The sequence below is a fragment of the Actinia tenebrosa genome, unplaced genomic scaffold (assembly GCF_029948245.1).
Source record: "Actinia tenebrosa isolate PJP-AT-01 unplaced genomic scaffold, QUT_ActTen_1.0 PGA_scaffold0__85_contigs__length_37466705, whole genome shotgun sequence".
In the NCBI taxonomy this organism is placed as follows: domain Eukaryota; kingdom Metazoa; phylum Cnidaria; class Anthozoa; order Actiniaria; family Actiniidae; genus Actinia; species Actinia tenebrosa.
The window spans coordinates 14,661,201-14,680,678 of NW_028292569.1; the positions used below are offsets into that span (position 1 = coordinate 14,661,201).

The window sequence follows — 19,478 nt, forward strand, 5'->3', positions numbered from 1 at the left end:
GCTCAAAGTCGGTTCATTTTCGGAATTTGACCCGACAAACGACAACATCCCGAATACTCTGGGGACATCGCTCCGCCAAATTTTCCGCAAGATTTTTTCTAGCTGCTGCTTCTGCTGCTTTTATTTTTTTTACCTCAGGAAAAATTTGAAGATGAATGCACACAAAGTAAGTTTAGTCTAGTATATATAGTTATTGGTAAAAGATGAATCAAAATGTTATAATTTATGCATAAAATTACAGGACACCCTAATAAGCCCCACAATAATGAGAAACAGTAACATTTTTTGTTGTTTTTGGAAATTTGGCTTGACATAAGCTTAATTTGTGCATAAATAGACATATTTAGCTGGAACGTCATGTTTTCCCATTTCAGATCACATTGTCATTTCCTAGAGTATATTTTCTTTGTGTGATGGTTTTGCATGAGAAGACACGAAGAACTCAAACACAAAGAATCTTATTCTCAAGAGAATGACACATGGTTTGAAATAAATTAAACATGACCAAGTTAAAGAGGTATTGAACGTTAACATTATGCCCAAGTTAGAGGGATATATATTGACATACACCAGTATGCAATTTTAGATCTAATTTTTAATAATAGTTTTTGGCCCATTTCAGTTTAGTGGGTTGATTGCTGCTACATTCACACCATTTGACGAGAATGGGTAAGACTTTTAACCTTCCTTTCAATTCCATAAATATAACATAAAATTACCTTGCATTCTTGTCATTCTCGTTTGTTACTGGCAGTGAGCTGAACTTGGATGTAATTGATGAATATATTAATTTTTTACTTGATGAAGACATATTTGGCATTTTTGGTAAGTGTATGGTATTGTACTGGATGAGTGTTAATAAATTTTCATTATGTGATATTCTAATATTTGTAGTCCAGATTATAGTCAGGACTTAATTTTCTGATTCAGTGATTTACTGCATTTGACTGCACTACACAGGGACTGTTGAGCATATTGAAAAGTAGGGGGGGCTGGCATATAAAAAGCAAGCATATTGAAAAAAGAAAAATAGCTATAAAAAGATAGTATAAGACTTGGTGCAAGACAGTCCCCCGGCTCCGCGGTCCCTGCTACAGTATTATAAGGAGGGGGAAGGGAAAAAGGGGGAATCAAAATCTCCACCAAACAAGATAGACTGACATGACCAGGATTCTTAATACTAAGGCTGCGTTCATAATGTATCAGAGATGGGGGGGGGGGGAGGGGGCAGGTGAAAATTTGAAATGTCCAGAATAATTCTTAACATCCCCCTTTAAAGTCATGCAAAAAAATACAATCCCCCCTAAGCAAGGCTTGTAGCTTCTTCCAAAAATTGTGCATTCCCCCCCCCCCCCTCATTTTTCTGATAAAATTTTCCCATCCCCCCTTTTTCCTACCAAAATTTTCCCGATCCCTTCTCAATTTCACCTGGGCCCCCCTTTCCCCCTCTGCCATACATAATGAACGCAGCCTAAATTGTGTTTTTTTCATTTTTTGTCAGTGGCAGGAGCAACTGGTGAAGGGCTTAGCATGACTGTACAAGAGAGAAAGGAATTAGCTGAAAAGTGGATGAAAGTGGGAAATGGAAAGTATGTCCATCTTTAATTATTCTCATTTCTCACAATGTAGAATGTAATACCTATTCTAATTATATTTTTTCATTTTTGTTAAAAAAGGCTGAAGCACATCATTATACAAGTTGGTGCTACAAATCTTAGGGACACAATTGAACTGGTTAAGTACCAACATGTTAAGTAAAAACCTATATCCACCAAATAACACCTTATTCCTCCTCCAAGGACTTCTATAGTGCACTCTACCATGCCTCACTTCATACCCTGGGTTCAAAAACAAGGCTTGAATAGACTGGTTTCAGCAAACAATGAATTTCAATGAACTCTCATGGAGTAAATTTGTATTGTTTTGTCCTCTGAATTGGTCTGCATTGGGAATATCCTGAAAGGGATCTATTCAATGAATCCCCAGAAATCATGATATTTACGCTTTATTCCATCCTTTTTCCTGTCATGGGCCAGTTTCTGGTTTGATAAACATTGGTCTAGCTTGGGTACAAACAACACCATGATGGACAAAAGACATTAAAGTACTCAAGCTAGACCACAATGCACCATTTTTGCCATCTCAGAAAAGGTTTGTTATGAGTCCCTATGGATGTGTGTACCAATATGCCCAGTAACCCATTTTACTACCATCTTTCCATGGGTGCACAAAACCTTGCAATGAGCAAGTGTTTAGGATGTACTGTGTGCTATACTCCACCCTAATCCCTGATGTTGGGGGTCTATATGGGTGTGAATAATATATCCATTCCCCCACCCCATTTCCCTGATACCCTTGGTCCATAGATAAGAAGACCTTCCTATTAATACAGAGAATGTATGTATATAGTATTATGTACTATACTATAGCCCATCCCTGATGTCATGAGTCCCAGGGTCCATGAATAAGACCCTACCATAAATACCTGGGGGGGGGGGGGGGGGGTTGTCCACCAGAATTTGGGTAGGGGTGTTCCGCTGGGATTCTGAAAGGAGTACTTTGTATATGATAAAAAAACTCAAATTTGTGGATCCTGTTTATGATAAAAGATATAATTAATTGCACTGAGTTCCTGTTTCAATTATCAAGTCATCTCACGTATCATTTTTTTTACAACCATAATAACCAGTTTCGGTCAATACGAAAGTAGATACCCTGAATATGACAGGAAACTCAGGAAGAACTTGGAACTTGAGTGAAATTGCATACCCTGTTTATGACAAGAAGCTCGAAAAACCATGCCCTGTTCAGTGGATCATCCCCGTATAGTCCATATATGAGAGTTCTCCCGTACCCCCCCCCCCCCCCCCCCAGGGCATAAATATCCAGGATGTATACATACTATTCACCCCTTGCATTGATTTTCTAGAGGAATCATTCTGGGAGACAAAACAATAGGCCATCTTTTCTTATGCAAAAACAATAAATTGCTTCGTCCCCCACGAAAAATATTCCTCTCTGGACTCATTGTAAGGGTGTATACTCCACATGCTTTTCTAACATCATAGGTCTCTATGGATGTTTGTGTGATAAGAATCAGGCTTTAACTCAATTTTTAATACCCATGCAGGCCAAACATGCAGAGAGTATGGGAGCACATGCCATAGGAGTCTTACCACCATTGTTTCCGAGACCTGCAACTATAAGTGAGTGATTGTAACATTCCCATAACATCAACCTGACTTTTGAATTTATAAAATACCCCTGTGTTCCATGATTTAAAAAACTCATTTAGTCAAGGGGGTTAGCATAAGTTAAAAATAGGCACTCAATATAAGCAAATGTGGCTACTGCAAAGTTAGCAAGTGTGACAGACAGATAACTTGAAAAGAGAGTACAGTATAAAATAGTACAATATATATAGTCACCCTTGATTGAGCTATTTGTGGTTTCTTCTTATAGATTCTTTTACTGAGTACATGAGGCAAATTTCAATAGCTGCTCCTAAAACTCCAATTCTTTATTATCATATACCAGAGATTACAAGTGTTAATTGTAAGTAAAAGCTTTTTTATTTTTTTTTTAATTTTTTCGGAAAACTTTCAAATTTTATCAATTCTTTAAAACAACCTCTGGGTTGATCAAAGTCGAACAATTTAGTTTGTTTAAGATTTTGGGAGGCTGAAAGCCTAAGAAACTGGAGAAAAACCGTTCGATCAAGGGAGAGACCCCAGGGGTGTACTACCACCCCAACTTGGGTAGGGGTGTGCCGCCAGGTTCTCAAAACCCTGACCCTATCCCAGACCTAAAATTTTGATTTTACGTACCCTACCCCAGACTAAAACTAAGAATCGTACACCCTATCCCAGACTAAAAGACGGAAAAGATGGTTTTTCAACAGATTGTAATCAATATTTACTAACGTTTTTATTGTTTTTGTGCCGGCAGAAACCGTAGCCTATTCGCCAGACAAAAACGACCAAATCGTTAACTCTATCCCAGACTAAAATGATACCCTATCCCAGACAAAATGTCAAAAAATGATACCCTACCCCAGACCCAAAAGCCGAAAAACCATACCCTATAGGGCGGCACATACCCGTATAGCAAATATAGGGGAGTACCCCCCCCCCCCCCACCCTCCCGTGGGAGAGACTAGATCTAACAGACTCTACTCACATGTGATGCCAAGCTAGTAGTATAGGTCGCACCGCAAGGGCCGGATTTTTGCAGTGGATTTACTAATTTTGCGGTGGATTCGAGTATATTTGCGGTGGATTTAATTAAGTTCTAATACATCACACATTACGTGTATCATATGCGGTGGATTTAATTATTTTTATTACTTATTACTCCTCCTCCTCCTCCTCCTCCTCCTCTCCTCCTCCTCCTCCTCCTCCTCCTCCTCCTCCTCCTCCTCCTCTCCTCCTCCTCTCCTCCTCCTCTCCTCCTCCTCTCTTCCTCCTCCTCCTCCTCCTCCTCCTCTCCTCCTCCTCCTCCTCCTCCTCCTCCTCCTCCTCTCCTCCTCCTCCTCCTCCTCCTCCTCCTCTCCTCCTCCTCCTCCTCTCCTCCTTCCCCTCCTCTCCTCTAATCCTCCTCTCCTCATCTCCTCCTCCTTTTCCTATTTCTTCTCTGGATGAAATAATAAGCTAGAACTATTAGACTTGTCCAAACTTGTCAAACAATAAATCCATGGCGTCAATTGGTCGTCATGGCAACTTCACAATACCTACCCGTCATTTTATGGTAATAAGTAATGAAAATAATTAAATCCACCGCATATGATACACGTAATGCGTGACGTATTAGAACTTAATTAAATCCACCGCAAATATATTCGAATCCACCGCAAAATTAGTAAATCCACTGCAAAAATCCGGCCCGTGCGGTGCGACCTATACTACTCAAGCTAAGAAATCAAACCTGAACCCCAAAGGCGAGAAGTGTGCTACCACTTGGCGACACTTGACTAAAGTTTGACAGCATATATCATTGCATGCCATTGCAAAATTAGGATATTTCCTTGGTATTAACTAATATATTTGATATAGTTTCCATGGAAGACTTGCTTACTCTTGCATCTAAATCAGTACCAACATTGGCTGGCATCAAATTCTCATCAGCCAATTTAATGGACCTAAGAAGATGCCTTTTGTTGGATGGTGGAAAATTTCAAATGCTCTTTGGAAAAGATGAGGTAAAGAACATGGCCCGCGGGTTGTACGAAGGGTGAATGAAATAATCTATCGGATAAGGAATAATCCGTTGGATAGCGCTATCCAGGCTTCGTACAACCGGGCCTATAACTGTGTATTTCTATGTTGACTTAGTCAACTAGGAGCCAGGGTGAACCATTGATGGATAGCAAGAAGCCATCTGGTTTGTTCGTTTATTTGTTTGTTTGTTTTTTTTTTTAATTATTATTATTTATTTTTTTTTTAATGCCCCTGAAAAAATAAAGAAATAGATAGTGGAAAACCGTGCCTTCAGCCCACATATTCGATACCTCGGGCACATACAGTTTTTCCCTATCCGGACCGACTAAAGACGGTAAATAACTTATTTAATTAATTGCAGCTCAGCTGCATTTATGTTTCTGCAATATTTTACTATTTAGCAATATCTTGGTGCTGTTGCTTTGGGAGTCAATGCAGCTATCGGGTCGTAAGTATTGTGACGACAGAGAATTTTAGCCGAGTTAATGATTAGCTCAACCGTTCAATATTTAATTCAATTTAGTCAATAAGTCAAATTCAAGCCCAGTTGGTCATAATAGCAGGATAAAAGTTATAGTAACTTTAGGAAGTCTTTTCTTACTACAAAGAATAACGAGTTAATCCGCAGCAATAGATTGTGCATGGCTGAAACGATGCGCTAACAAATCGGTTCCGATTGTAACGATCTCACGGGAATATTCGGGTTAGTTCGCGTATTGTTTAGCCATGTGCTCATTAGCGCTAAATCTTCATTAACCTACGATCTCTTTAGAAATTAGTTAGTTTTGTTGGATACGCGGTTGCCACAGACGCTTAAATCTGGGTTGTCCTTAAATATCATTTTAATATTTTAGCTTAGGTTATGACTTGTTTACGATATTTTCTGTTTACCATTTCGGAAATTCTAACTAAGTTATTCCCGTACCAAATTGAGTTAAAGTTTGATTTCTTTTCATAAGATGGTAAACAAAGAGTTAGTCTTTTTAGGAGTATGTACGTTTTTATGTACTTCATTACGAAGTGGTAAGAAAACTAAGATTTCTCACTGCATAGTTACCAACTAGGCTAAGTAAGGGGGGTGCACGACATACTGGTTGTTAAGATAAAACTGAGCTAGACTGGCAGCTGTCCTTCAAGATCCTTGGACTATAAAAGGAGAGTTACCACGCTAGTTTGGTGTGTTAGTCGGGAACCCGAATGCTACAACAACTTGGTACGCTTCCAACAACTTTATAAGGTATGAGTGCACCTCTTCTCTTGTTACCGAGTGTGGAGTGTAACCAAAATAGTGAGTTAATTTAGAAGTGTGATATCTTATATTTAATCGCTTAGTATGTGTGATTGGTATTGGTTACTTAGTGATATTTATTTTCCTAGCGTGTGATATTTACGATTTCAAGTTGTATTAGTTAAAATTATTCAGTCGTGCGATTCAATAAATTGTTTTGTAAAGTTACTCTCCGTTCTCATTCCTTTGCGTTAACTCAACGAACTCGCGCTGTCGCGGCATTTGAAATATAGTGCCGTCACAGTATGCATAAAGAAATATAACTAAATGTTGTAGTTGTGATACTTCCTAAAGGGGATAAAATTTCAACCTTGATGGTTTGAATGTTTAGGTTAATTTAAAGAGGTATGTATAACAGGAAACTTAAATGAAGTAGTTGATCTCCAAGTCAAAACAGTCTCAAACTAAACATGCTAGACTTGCAGAATCATATACGAAAAGCATTATTCATGTGAACAAGTCATTTCTAAAATTCTGTTTCATAGCAACTGACTAATAATGACTAATGAAACCCAATCCCTAACAGCCTAATTTATATTTAAGGACGTACAACTATATGGGGCCCACGTATAATCGCATGGTCGAGGCCTTCGCTAATTGTGACATGGAAAGGGCGCGTCAAGAACAGGTAGGACTTTGGGGAAGGGGGGGGGGGGGTAGCACAGGTGGTGTGCGTTGCTATATGATGCACCACCTCTCAATGCTGTTGTCATGGGATCGATGCCTGGACTCGCCATTATATATGGATGTGAGTGGAGTTGTTTGTTGGTTCTCTCCTGTGCTTGGGGTTTAAGTCGTGTCTTTGTGTAAACCTACTAAAATTACTTCACAATTCTTCTTCTCTTAGGATCGTTCTCAGGCTCTGGTTAAGGTCTTGCAGAAACATGGTAAATAGACAACTAATGAAACTTTCCTCTTTAAGAATTTATCGAGATTTTAATGAACTGCATAACTTAGCAAGTGTGCTAAACCCCTCCCTCCCCTCCCCCCCTTCCCCCCTCCCTCCCCAACAATATTTTAGAAAACGTTTTGGAGTTTCCTGACAACCGTTTCTTGGGTCCCACCTATCGAAAATCATCTTGTAATCCACAAAGAACCCTTATGGCTATCCCTACCATGCATACGTATGGGACCTCTTCTCGTCCAATATTGCCTAAAGTCGCCCAAATTTCCAAAACGTTTGCCGAATTTGACAAATTTTCAAAAAAAAATCCAGATTTGCCGCTCAATGCTGCAATGTGCACCAGCATTGTACTTCAAGGAGAGCCGTATTGGTCGAAAGACAGTTCATTTTATTCACCCAATTTAATTTTCGATAGGTGGCCACAACGGAGTCCAAAAATCTATTATGAAACTTCGAGGTCTTGACGTGGGATACCCGCGCCTTCCCGTGATGCCCCTGGATGAGGATCAAGTTGATAGTTTGAAGAAGGACTTGCAAGGTATTGGTTTCTTTGACTGGTGTAAGTAAGAGTTCCTGAAAAAAGACGAAATACTTTTAACGGAATGATCGCTTAATGAATTATGAAAGAAATATCTAACTGATCACTGGAAAGATGTTAACCAATCAAAATCGAGAAAAATTTTCAAGACTGAGGGCTTGCCCGGGGGGGGGGGGGGTACTCCCCTATATTTGCTATACGGGTATGTGCCGCCCTATAGGGTATGGTTTTTCGGCTTCTGGGTCTGGGGTAGGGTATCATTTTTTGACATTTTGTCTGGGATAGGGTATCATTTTAGTCTGGGATAGTGTTAACGATTTGGTCGTTTTTGTCTGGAGAATAGGCTACGCTTTCTGCCGACCAAAAACAATGAAAAATGTTAGTAAAAATTGATTGCAATCTGTTGAAAAACCGTCTTTTCTGTCTTTTAGTCTGTGATAGAGTGTACAATTCTTAGTTTTAGTCTGGGGTAGGGTATGTAAAATCAAAATTTTAGGTCTGGGATAGGGTCAGGGTTTCGAGGTCCTGGCGGCACACCCCTACCCAAGTTGGGGTGGTAGTACCCCCCCCCCCCCCCCCGGGAGGGCTTGTCACTTTTCCTCTTGAAATCACGGATTTCTACGGATTTCCTCTTGAGTTCACTGATTTCGACTGAGAAAAAATCTAAGTCAAAACCCTGTCTAAAACTTCTGTGAAAACGCTGCTTACCACTAATGAATCTATCCATATCCAAGATGGGAATCGTATATCCTGTCTAATACCAAATTAAAAGGCCAAAATACATACGCTCTTCAGCAGAACATTCCATTATAGACAATATATGGACGTATTCACCCAGGAATCACTTCTCAATCTTAGTAAACCCTGCTTGAAGTAAGGGATCCCTTTTCGTCTTTCTGTGACGATAGCACAGGCCATTTAGAAGTTCTTCAATTCTTCCTTAGTTGGCCTTCGCTTAGTCTCCTACGCAGCCGCTATTAGCGTCGTCACGCCACACTCACTCCCCTAAGTAGTTGCCGCTACTTAGGGAATAAGCGTTGCGTGACGAAACTAATACGGCTGCGTAGGAGACTAGCCTTCGCTCAGAGGACTTTGAACAGCATCCGAAGTCATTCCGCCTTTCCCGCCCTTTTTCAGTCAGTTAGTAACGGATTGTGATTTAGCGCAGCAAGTCAATGATGTTGTGTCAAAAGAGATAAGGCAAATTGCTTATGACTTTGAACAAATCTCGTCAAATACAGTAAAGGAATATCATCACGGTCGCTTACCTGCATTAAGCTCGTCGAGAGCGTTTTTAATTGGAGTTCCTGAAGTAAAAGTAGAAACCGCGTTCTACAAAAACGAATTAATTTTCGCACTTTTCAGAAGCAGCTTTTTGAGGTAGAATACCTTTGACATCCCTGTATGTTTATTTGAAATTAAATACTGTAAATGAATAAAACATCTATTTGGTTTAATTTGGTTCTTAAAAATGTGTTTCTTTATGTGCTTCAGTGAACGATCAATCAGTTTAAATTTTTCAGTCGTGACTGTGAGCATAACCTCATCGAGTCGAAAGCAGTTCTTGCGTGAAATTGCAAGTAAAAGCCAATCGCCATAAGCGTATATACAAGCCAAGCAAAAGGATCGTTCCGATTCCCCTTCTTACCCGCTACTTTACTCTGAATCCAGCTCGGTTTTCTGGTATTCACTTCGTCTTAAGCTGCATCTGACCCCGACTGCGTCGTAATTGAAAACAAGGCTTCAATGAGCACGTTGCTTACATACATTAGCATAACACTCGCTGCAGTGCACTACAACTAGTCGTATTCTATAGCAGAATGGCCGATTCTTCAACCGCCTCTAAAGTCAAAAAGGGGTTCTTGAGAAGACAAGGTAATGGGAATTTTTGCACCTCTTGCTTGCGTGCCTTCTTCCGCCGTGTCCGCAGTGATCTCATGCTCACTCTGATACTGATTGGAGTAGTTATTGGTTTTATTATTGGGGCCCTGATCAATGGAACAGTCAACGACATCACCGACATTGAAAAGAAAACTACAGTTATAATGTTGGTTGGATTTCCGGGGGAGCTGTTCATGAACATGCTCAAATTGTTAATCCTTCCTCTGATCGTCGCCAGCCTCGTAACCGCTGTTGCATCCTTAGACGCAGAAGCAACGGCCAAAATAGGTCGTCGCACGATAACCTATTACCTAAGCACGACCTTCATGGCCGTTGTTCTTGGGATTGTGTTGGTGACGAGTATTAAGCCTGGCGAAGGAGGGAAGCCTGTCACAGATATCGTCAAAGAGGTGCCGAAATTTCGCAATGTGGATTCTTTTCTGGACTTGATCAGGTTTGAAAAATATCCATTGTACAACTGTTTCTTACTTTTTATGTTGTGTTTAATAAACGAGCAGAAGTGTTTTTTCGGGTCAACTGACTTACTCATGCAAATAGTTAAATCCCTTATAGTACATTTTTGCGTTTACTGTAAATTTACTACTACTACTACTACTAGAGTGATTTTCATACACCTGTGAAATACATTTTAGCGTATTTAATACTATTAAGCTCTAACTCCTTTGTTTTCTATTGTTTACCATCTCGTGTGAGTAACTTTTGCTTCGCGGGTGAATTAAAACCACTCTACTGCCACTACTATTACTACTGATTACCATTTGATTTTGGTTCCTGTTCCTTGGACTTGGAATGCCGGGAAGGGTTGGGGTGTTGGTGTTGGGTACTGAATGGTTCACATAGTGTAAGCCCTAAATAAACAAGTTATATAAATCAAGCTCTTTTTCTATCATACTAAGCCCAAAACTAATTTTTGAATATTCGTGACAACTATTCTGCCCATATTTGGGGTGCATGTGACGTCATATCCACCCTTTTTGGTTGACATTTGAATGAACGCCCGAAAGAGCACAGACTACATTCAACTGTTACTTTAATCGGCTGCAGTGAATCATCATTAAAGTCACGCATGTACTAAAGGCATGTCTACTCATGCAGTGCTACTTATACGTTCCAGTTATTTTTAATGTTTTCTGTTTTCGTCTCTTCTTTGTTTAGGAATTTGTTCCCACCCAACATCGCTGAAGCTACTTTCAACCAGGTACGTACATGGGAATGTTTTTGAATGTTTTTTTTGGGGGGGGGGGGGGGGGGGGAGTATTTGTCCACTTTTAGAATCGAATTGAGGAAATAGCGCGTAAATCGGAAAATAAGGTTCAATCTTTTGGGTTCGAGTTACGTAACTCGAGTTTGATTTCAACGCTGTTTGTCATTGAGCTACGGACAGATGTCAAAGTGGGCGTGGCCACCAAAATATGGGTGTGTCCGAGCGCGTAACTTCAAAAGTGTGTAACTCGAAAATCGTAACTCGAGTTTTTCCTTCCCCCTTTTGTCACTGTGTTTGGGTGAGGGAGTGTACGTGCCTGGGTAATAAAAGTCATAGAGACATCGATTTAAAAAATTGAAGTCAGTTGTCTGTCCTCTTATTAACGATAAATTGCGTCATCACATTGTCAAAGGAGTGTGGATCGTAATACTACTTTGACAATGTGATGGCGAAATTTATCGTCAAATAAAAGCCGATGTCAATTTTTTTTACAATAACAAAAACGATAAAAATTTCTGGTTCTTAGTGATCAAAACAACCAACGGAAAGCTTATCTGTCTGTCAACTTTTTGATGATTAGAAATAGCCAATCAGTGCGCGAGAAACCTGCATTGTAAAAAATACATCAGAATGGTAAAAAAGGAAGACCAAAAGTAGAAAAAAACTTGACTAGAAGAAAATGTGTCTAAAATCAATGATATGATTGTATCATTAGCAACTCAGACGCATTTTTAGAATCAAAATCTTTCGTTAAGTGATTGAGAAACCTTCAAAATCAGTATTTGATAGCGGTACATCATTATGTTGTTCGGTTTGATTGATATTCCAGAGGCAGACGAGGTACGCCAACCTACCCGCCAAGTATCGAGTCTTCAACAAGACCGTTGAAAGTACCACTCAGCTCAATACAACTGATGGAATCCTAGCGGAATTCAACGTGAATGCCACCCACAAGATCGTCACGGTCAAGCATATGGTTAGAAAAGCTTATGATCAAATACCAAACGGAACTTTACCTGTTCATGGAAGCTCAATGAATGTGCTTGGGCTTGTACTGTTCTCCATCGTGATGGGAGCCATGTTGAGCAAGATGGGGGAAAAGGGGTTGCCGTTGAAAACATTCTTCGAGGCGCTGAATGACGTGGTGATGAGAATGGTGATACTTGTTATGTGGTAAGTCTCTCTCCAACCCCCACCAACCCCTCTCCCTTGCTCTCTCACACCCTTCCTCCCTCTTTCTGTCTTTCTTTCTTCCTTTCTTTCTTTCCTTCCATATAGAGCGTTTTCACTCACGTGAAAAAGCAGCCATATTGGTGTACTAAACAATAGAAACTTTCTGTACAGTTTTCGCATAAAAATAGAGTTCAATTCCCTGAGGATAGAAAATGTATTGCTTTGGTACACCAACATGGCCGCTGTGACGTCACGTGAAAACGCTTTAGGAGTTTGCAGTAAGGATACCTCGCTACAGTTTGTGTAGCATTTCGGGAATATCAGATCGATATTTTATACTCGGACACACGTGTACCAATCCATGCAGCATAGCATAATCAGCCCAGTGCGAGGCTGAGGAAAAAAACTGGGTCGAGTTGGCATTGCAGTGCATTGTGGGGCTGTTTTAAGGGACATATTTCCAAGATGGCGTCTATTTCGTTACCTCAAAAAGTCCCAAAATGCACTGTAATGCCAATTCCATCCAGTTTTTTCCTCAATCCCGGAATGACTAATTGCATCCACGTCAACCATTGCACACCACTGTGTATTTCCCATCAGGCCTAAAACTTCAATCACGTGATACTCTCAATGCGCTTCCTTGGTATACCGCTGACCATAATACAATTATTAATGAACTTTTATAAAGAAAATCCATTCCTCGTTCATTCTTCCCATATCTCTATGTTTATATGGTACTTCTTCCACAGGTACTCGCCGATTGGAATCTGCAGTCTTATTGCCTCCAAAGTAGCAGGAATGGGCGACATTTTATTTTCTTTGAAGCTCTTAGGAATGTTCATGCTAACCTCCATCCTTGGAATTCTCCTCCATACCTTTGTCACGCTACCTCTTGTATACTTTATCTTTACAAGAAATAATCCGTTTAAGTTCATGGCTAAGATGCGTGACGCGCTCATCACGGTCTGGGGGACAGCCTCCAGGTAAGATGTACTGAGTGCGCATCCTCTTCACAAGTTTTCGTCCAAATTTTCCCCTAATCAGCTTCATAGAAATTCCACAAATTGGCACAAGTTAGTAAGTTTAGTAGAACTCGGTAGACCATAGAACTACAAAAATTTGGAATAATTTGTACAATTTTGTTAGTTAATGTTTTCAAGGATAAATAAATAACCTTTTGACTCTATTTCGTCTCCGTTTGCATAGTGCTGCAACTCTTCCAACAACAATTCGATGTACAGAAGAGAATCTTGGTATTGATCCCCGCATCACCAGGTTCGTGTTACCCCTTGGAGCTACAGTCAACATGGATGGTACCGCTCTGTATGAAGGCGTAGGGGCGATATGGATTGCTCAAATAAACAACATACCACTTAGCATCGGACAGATCATAACGACGAGGTAGTTGTTTGTCTTTACGTTCATCCATCTATCTCTTCTTGCTTGCTTGCTTGCTTGCTTGCTTGCTTGCTTGCTTGCTTGCTTGCTTGCTTCCTTTCTTGCTTGTTTCCTTTTTTCCTTTCTTCCTTTCTTCCTTTCTTCCTTTCTTCCCTCTTCCTTCTTCCTTCTTCCTTCTTCCTTCTTCCTTCTTCCTTCTTCCTTCTTCCTTCTTCCTTCTTCCTTCTTCCTTCTTCCTTCTTCCTTCTTCCTTGCTTCCTTCCTTCCTTGCGTCTTTCCCTCTATTCATGCCTTCCTTTGATCATCATGTACGTACTCGGTACTACATACATGGTAGGCGAATTAAAACTTGACGGATCGTTTTCAGGACATTAATATGAACCACTCTTACTAGCACTGATTTTTGGCTCATTTGATAGCATCACAGCCACTGCTGCCGCAATTGGAGCCGCCGCTGTTCCATCAGCAGGTCTTATCACCATGGTGATTGTCTGTCAAGCCATCAATGTTCCACCAGATGATATTGGTCTGATCTTCGCGGTCGATTGGTTTATGTAAGTGATGCTGGGGATTTGGGTTCCATCCCTCCATCGATCCATTCATCTATCCATCCATCCCTCCCTCCCTCCCTCCCTCCCTCCCTCCCTCCCTCCCTCCATCCCTTCCAGCCATCCCTCCATCCATCCATCCCTTCCTCCCTCCCTCCATCCATCCAACTATCCTTCCTTCCTTCCATCCATCCATCCATCCATCCGTCATCTCTCCCCTCCCTCCCTCCCTCCCTCCCTCCCTCCCTCCCTTCCTCTATTCATTCATGCCTTACATTTATTACCAACAGAGATCGATTCCGTGGTCTCCCGAACATCATGGGTGACGCCTATGGCTGCGGTATTGTCGAGAAATTATCCACGCATGAACTGAAGAAGGAAGCTTCCCCGGATGTTGAAAAACAAGATGATGAAGAACTGAAATCCTTGGATAATAATAGCTCTCCTTCAGACGGCGATGAAGAGAGCGTGTTTTGAATAGGACTGTATCAGTTCTATGTACACTCGAATAAAATGCTTGGCCTGAAACAGATCGTAAAACATGAGTAAAAACAACTAGCTTCAATTTACTCCGACGAAGGACTAACGTCCGAAACGTCAGTCTACTATCTTTCGTACCTACGGTGATGATATTATCTACTACGACACATTAGCTTCAATCACATTGGATGATGTATGTTAACTCAGAAATGACTTCAATCAGATTAATTTTGTATTGGATAACGTAACGTAATATTGGGAAATTAAACGAGATTTACCTGTAACTGTGGATCTCCTGTTTTCTGTAGGTAGTCACGTGATAGAATGCCAATCGGTCGAGCTGCATATGACTAGTATTGCCACCCCGGAGCTAATGTTCATGAATTTGTGTGACTGTGACTGCATCATTATAGAGTATGTTTGTGAATGGGGGGGGGGGGGGGGGGGGGAGAATGCTAGAGACGGTTCGGTACTAGTCCCTCGGGGGACTTCGCCGCAAAATGTGGGCCAAAATTGGAAAACAGTCTTTATTCTTATATTGATGGGCTGCAAGCATTCACGAGAGACTCAAAAGCAAAAACATGCCGGCTATTTTGGTATGGTTAATAAAGTAAGCTTATGAGCAATCGAAGAATTTGTCACTGACACGAAATTAAGAGTATGTTATCATGATCATCGTTAGGATTTTCTTCTGCTCTTCTTTGAGTTGAAACGATATTCAACTATTTATTTTTATTTTTATTACTGATTACTGGATAATCAACCTAATGTTTACTGAGGCTTTCGCCGTATAAAACTCCAGACAAAGACTGAGAGATTAACCTTTGAATGATGATTTTGATAAATACAGTCATTCCTGTATCTTCAAGCAGTTAGTGATATCGACTATGAATACTTCGTTAAAAGAGGCGAAAGAAAAAAGGCGGGAAAATCGGATTTGATCATCCCCATTTTTGTAGTTTAAAAAAATGAAGGGTTCGAGCAAACGAACGAATGAATAAATAAATGTGTTTTTATTTTAGGTTAGTTGAGGAATTTTGACTAAAAGCGGGGTTTTTTTCAAAATATTTTTGAGAAGATCCTGAAGGGTGTCGTCCTAATTCCATTTCCAGGCCCCAATTTTGACCATATCCAATCGGTCCCAGCCTGTGTTTTGCTCAAATCTCAATCCCATTCCCATTTATTGATTGTTTTTTGTTTGTAAATCCCGTTCCCAGTCCGCATAAAACTCATAGTTTCCAACCCAAAAACTCCCATTTTACCCCTTAATGACCTCCTTTTATTCATTGTGTGAAACATTGAGCTACATAATACTTTTATTGTCTGTATTATGTAGCTCAATAATATTCAAATAGTTGAGTCATCGTTTGAGAACTGATAAAGGTCATGTGATATGTAGTGTGGTATACCTACAGCCCCCAGATGTAGATTTTTTCATACCCTTTATTTTTAAACCACCAGCTCGTGTTATCTATTCAAAGAAGATACGCTTGGTGTTAAGAACATATAGCAGTAGTTCATATCAACACAATGAGTAATCCTTAGTTAATGACTTTATCAGGTTACAAATAAGTATCAAATTCAACTTGAACCACTCAACAGCATAACAAATTCAACAAATATTTCAAACTACTCACATTATTGTTTACCCTGCAATGAAACCCACTTCCCTTAACATAATCCCGCCAACCGACCTCCATTTTTGGAATGCACCTCTTTGTTTCACGAAACCTAAGTATTTGGAAGTTTTACTTCCGGTTGTTTGCGTCCGCCATTTTGATACCAAATAAGGATAGTGACCTATTGTTATGGATATTGTCCAATCAGAGGCAGAGTTAGTCGAAGCATCTGAGAGTAGTCTGTGTTCATGTCCTTTTTACCCAAAAAAACTTGAAACTTTCTCTGATTCGCACTTTCTTTTCGAGTTGTCTAGGGTTTAACAGCGCTTAAGCGCATGATTGGAGGCCTGGAGCATTTGTACTTGTACCGTATTTTAGTGTTTTAACGCTTTAATTGTGACAAGAAAAAGTACGAATTTTAGAAATGGCCCGGCGTTCGTACGAAGTGAACGAGGAAGGGAGTGGTGGTCAGAGAAGAGGTCGACGGAAAGCCGCTATAAAAGTGTGTATGCTCGACGACTCCGTGGTTAAATTCGACGTTGAGGTACGCTTAGCCTTAGTCAGTCTTTATTAGGAGCCTAGAAAAGCAATACTATGAAATTATCCCAACATATCTATGTTGAAATAACATTAGTACAGACCACAGCAAGAAGCTCGTGTGGTATTTGAGTCTTGGACGTCGTCGGCGACCTTCGAGTAAGCAAAACACGGCCACAGCTGTGAGCTACTCACACTGATATTTCTCGTATTTTCTAAGATTGAATACAAGCCTGATTAACCGTATGGAAAGTAGAACGCACTCCAATATTTTAAAAAGAATTACACTTGTTAGCGTGGCCAATCTTGATCTGAATGTGCCAACAAGTCTGCGAGCTCGTTGTCGTTCGTTCATTGTGCACCAAATTAGATCGACTTATTTTTTTCTAGTGTCCTTACGACAAACTGCCATTCTTTTCTTTGATACTTCGATAGGAAGACGATGTAATTTGTCGCAAAGTGGCCTCTTTAAAAGCCTAATCATTAGTCCAGAGAAAGAAAAAAATGGTTACAACAAAGGTTCTTTCGCGGGTTTTAATAATAACTTTAGAGACCACATAGTGGATCGCTCCCCCATGTGATGAAATTTCTGCGATTTCTACCACACTTTTTAACATTTTTCCAACCCTCAGATTAGCCTTTAAAAGTCACTTACGATTTTAACAAACGTTCTTATTAATCCTCGAAGGCATAATTTAAGATTTCGGGTTTGAATGTTGAATATAATGTGGTTTTTTTCCAGGGGGAATTCTGGATCGATATCTCGTTCTGTTTTCGTTGCCTTTCAAATCTTTAGTCTATGGTAATTTTTTCAATTAGAACGTTCGCTACAATTATTCTAGTTTTCACACTTCTATTCGTGTTAGTTTTGTTTTCAATTTAAACCCAATATTCCAGAGAGAAAAGCCGATCTCACCAATATCTCTACTCTAGGTCCTCTTTGATATAGCCTTTGATTTCTTTGATTTTACTTTAAAATACGTATCCATCATTCACAGCTCGTCTAATATTTAGATCCTTTGTTTTCTAAATTTCGATGTTCTCATCGATCAAATACCAGCTAAGAATTCACTTTCTCGATAAGTGAAGTTTCTGTTATGGCTCATTAAAAAGGTTACAAGTGCATTATCGAAACTATATGTACTTGTCCTTCCATTTGTAAAATAGCTGGTTAACCATCTATCCCCATTTTCTAAAGAGCAGAAACGGAAGGCATTCGTAGCTAAAACTAGAATATTTTAGAAAAATATCATAACTTATGTATGACTCAAGAAAATTCGTTTCTATTTTTCTTTCTTTCTTTCTTTTTTTTACCTCAGAACGTGTGTCTAATGATTATCCTCAGTCCAATTTTATCAGAATGATTTAATGCGAAACTATTTTCTTTTGACCTTGGTTTTTTAATAATATTCTACTCACTTAATCTCTTTTAAGCTCTGATGTTGGTTTGCAAGAAATTCTTTCATCCGAGAATTACATATATTTAATTCAATATAACAGATAAGTTTGTAGACTAGGTTCTGTGTTGGCCCAATATGTTGACTACCCATTAGTTTCATATTCATTTATGCATCTAATTTTCATTATCAATATAAAAATTAAGTCGGATTTTTGAGCATAAAACAGCTTAAATAACCAGGATAAAGTAATAAGAAAATAATCTGGGAACATTGATTTTCTTTGGTTCAAATTACTTAGGTGTCTATGCGACATTCTTCATGGCATCGTCATTCCCAGTTCCTAATATTTCTTTTGGTTAAAGATAAGATAGCAAAAACATAAGAAAGTATACTTGAGTGTGTCCAATTGCACTTTTACCTGTTTAGCAGGATGACATCAGAAAATATATTGATCTATATAAATATGCATATATTATTAAGTGTTTCCTAATAACTAGGTTGACCTGTATAGGAGTATATAAATCCATTTTGACAGGTATGTCGACGTAATTATTCATGGATCTAAGTGTAAATCCCAGACATTTTATTCGCACAAACTAAATCTCGTCAAATATTTTACTCTCTGTAATTACCAAAGACCAGTGAATCCTCTTTTACAGATTTTAGAGTCTGATGAAGCAGTATGACCTTAGAAACAAGATTTTTAATGTTCAGGATGTGATTTATCCATCTATTAAGAATAAACTCATTGTTGAGCCTTGCGTATATGAATGTTGTAGATCATATAAACTTAATGCTGTGAGTTGACATTCAGAGTTTCTTTACTTTAAAGATGAAAGTTGGCAAGAGGTCGAAAGCCATTCTTTATAATGCTTTATTGTTCCGTAATATCAAAGATGACACCTTTAAATTTCGGTTGAAGCCATTAGCTGAAGCAAAAAAAAAATAAGGTGTTTGCCAGTTGTCAGTTTTTCTTGGAAAAATCTGTTTTCAAAACAAGAATTTCATTACTGATAATAGCTTCCGTTGATTGACGCATTGTTTTGGAAGTGATTTGATTAATTGTTGAAAATGTTTACGCAAGTAGGAACAGAAAATTTTATGGGAGGAAGAAACTTGAGTGTTCCCAATATGGGTTTTTCATAATTTTATCATTAATTCATTGAGCTTTTTGTTGGAAAAAGGATGTGAACTGCTTGAGGTGGCACAATGCAATAACTCATTATTCAGAATAGTGAAGACTTTTTTACTTGTTGTATAGTTAATCTGTT

At 39.3% G+C, this 19,478-nt stretch overlaps 3 protein-coding genes across 3 annotated transcripts in view; all 3 read left to right on the forward strand.

Annotated features, from left to right (window-relative positions):
• The first annotated feature begins 71 nt into the window (after positions 1–71).
• Positions 72–8,006, forward strand: LOC116291644 (N-acetylneuraminate lyase). The gene is made up of 12 exons (XM_031698831.1): positions 72–166; positions 623–669; positions 755–825; positions 1,502–1,589; positions 1,677–1,734; positions 3,131–3,206; positions 3,463–3,555; positions 5,052–5,197; positions 5,618–5,664; positions 7,048–7,132; positions 7,352–7,391; positions 7,824–8,006. The coding sequence occupies exons 1-12, from the start codon at positions 152–154 to the stop codon at positions 7,973–7,975; spliced, it is 918 nt and encodes a 305-aa protein (XP_031554691.1). The 5' UTR covers positions 72–151; the 3' UTR covers positions 7,976–8,006.
• Positions 8,007–9,271: 1,265 nt separating this feature from the next.
• Positions 9,272–14,935, forward strand: LOC116291643 (excitatory amino acid transporter 3). Its single transcript, XM_031698830.2, has 7 exons — positions 9,272–10,281; positions 11,004–11,046; positions 11,882–12,225; positions 12,975–13,208; positions 13,432–13,626; positions 14,043–14,177; positions 14,462–14,935. Exons 1-7 carry the CDS (start codon positions 9,767–9,769, stop codon positions 14,646–14,648), a joined length of 1,653 nt encoding a protein of 550 aa, XP_031554690.1. The 5' UTR covers positions 9,272–9,766; the 3' UTR covers positions 14,649–14,935.
• Positions 14,936–16,486: 1,551 nt separating this feature from the next.
• Positions 16,487–19,478, forward strand: part of LOC116291639 (FERM, ARHGEF and pleckstrin domain-containing protein 2) — a 28,267-nt gene continuing 25,275 nt past the window's right edge. The window contains exon 1 of the mRNA XM_031698826.2: positions 16,487–16,814. Within this exon, the coding sequence (XP_031554686.1) occupies positions 16,695–16,814 (120 nt within the window). The 5' untranslated portion in view covers positions 16,487–16,694. The remainder of the gene's footprint in view (positions 16,815–19,478) is intronic.

Excerpts from the sequence above, each read along its gene's own strand:
- LOC116291644 (XM_031698831.1), top strand. Across the intron at positions 670-754 it reads ACACCATTTGACGAGAATGG|TGAGCTGAACTTGGATGTAA; the intron begins GTAAGACTTTTA and ends TGTTACTGGCAG. Across the intron at positions 7,133-7,351 it reads AAAGGGCGCGTCAAGAACAG|GATCGTTCTCAGGCTCTGGT; the intron begins GTAGGACTTTGG and ends TTCTTCTCTTAG.
- LOC116291643 (XM_031698830.2), top strand. The coding sequence starts at position 9,767 with ATGGCCGATTCTTCAACCGCCTCTAAAGTCAAAAAGGGGTTCTTGAGA. Across the intron at positions 13,209-13,431 it reads GTCTGGGGGACAGCCTCCAG|TGCTGCAACTCTTCCAACAA; the intron begins GTAAGATGTACT and ends CCGTTTGCATAG. Across the intron at positions 13,627-14,042 it reads GGACAGATCATAACGACGAG|CATCACAGCCACTGCTGCCG; the intron begins GTAGTTGTTTGT and ends CTCATTTGATAG.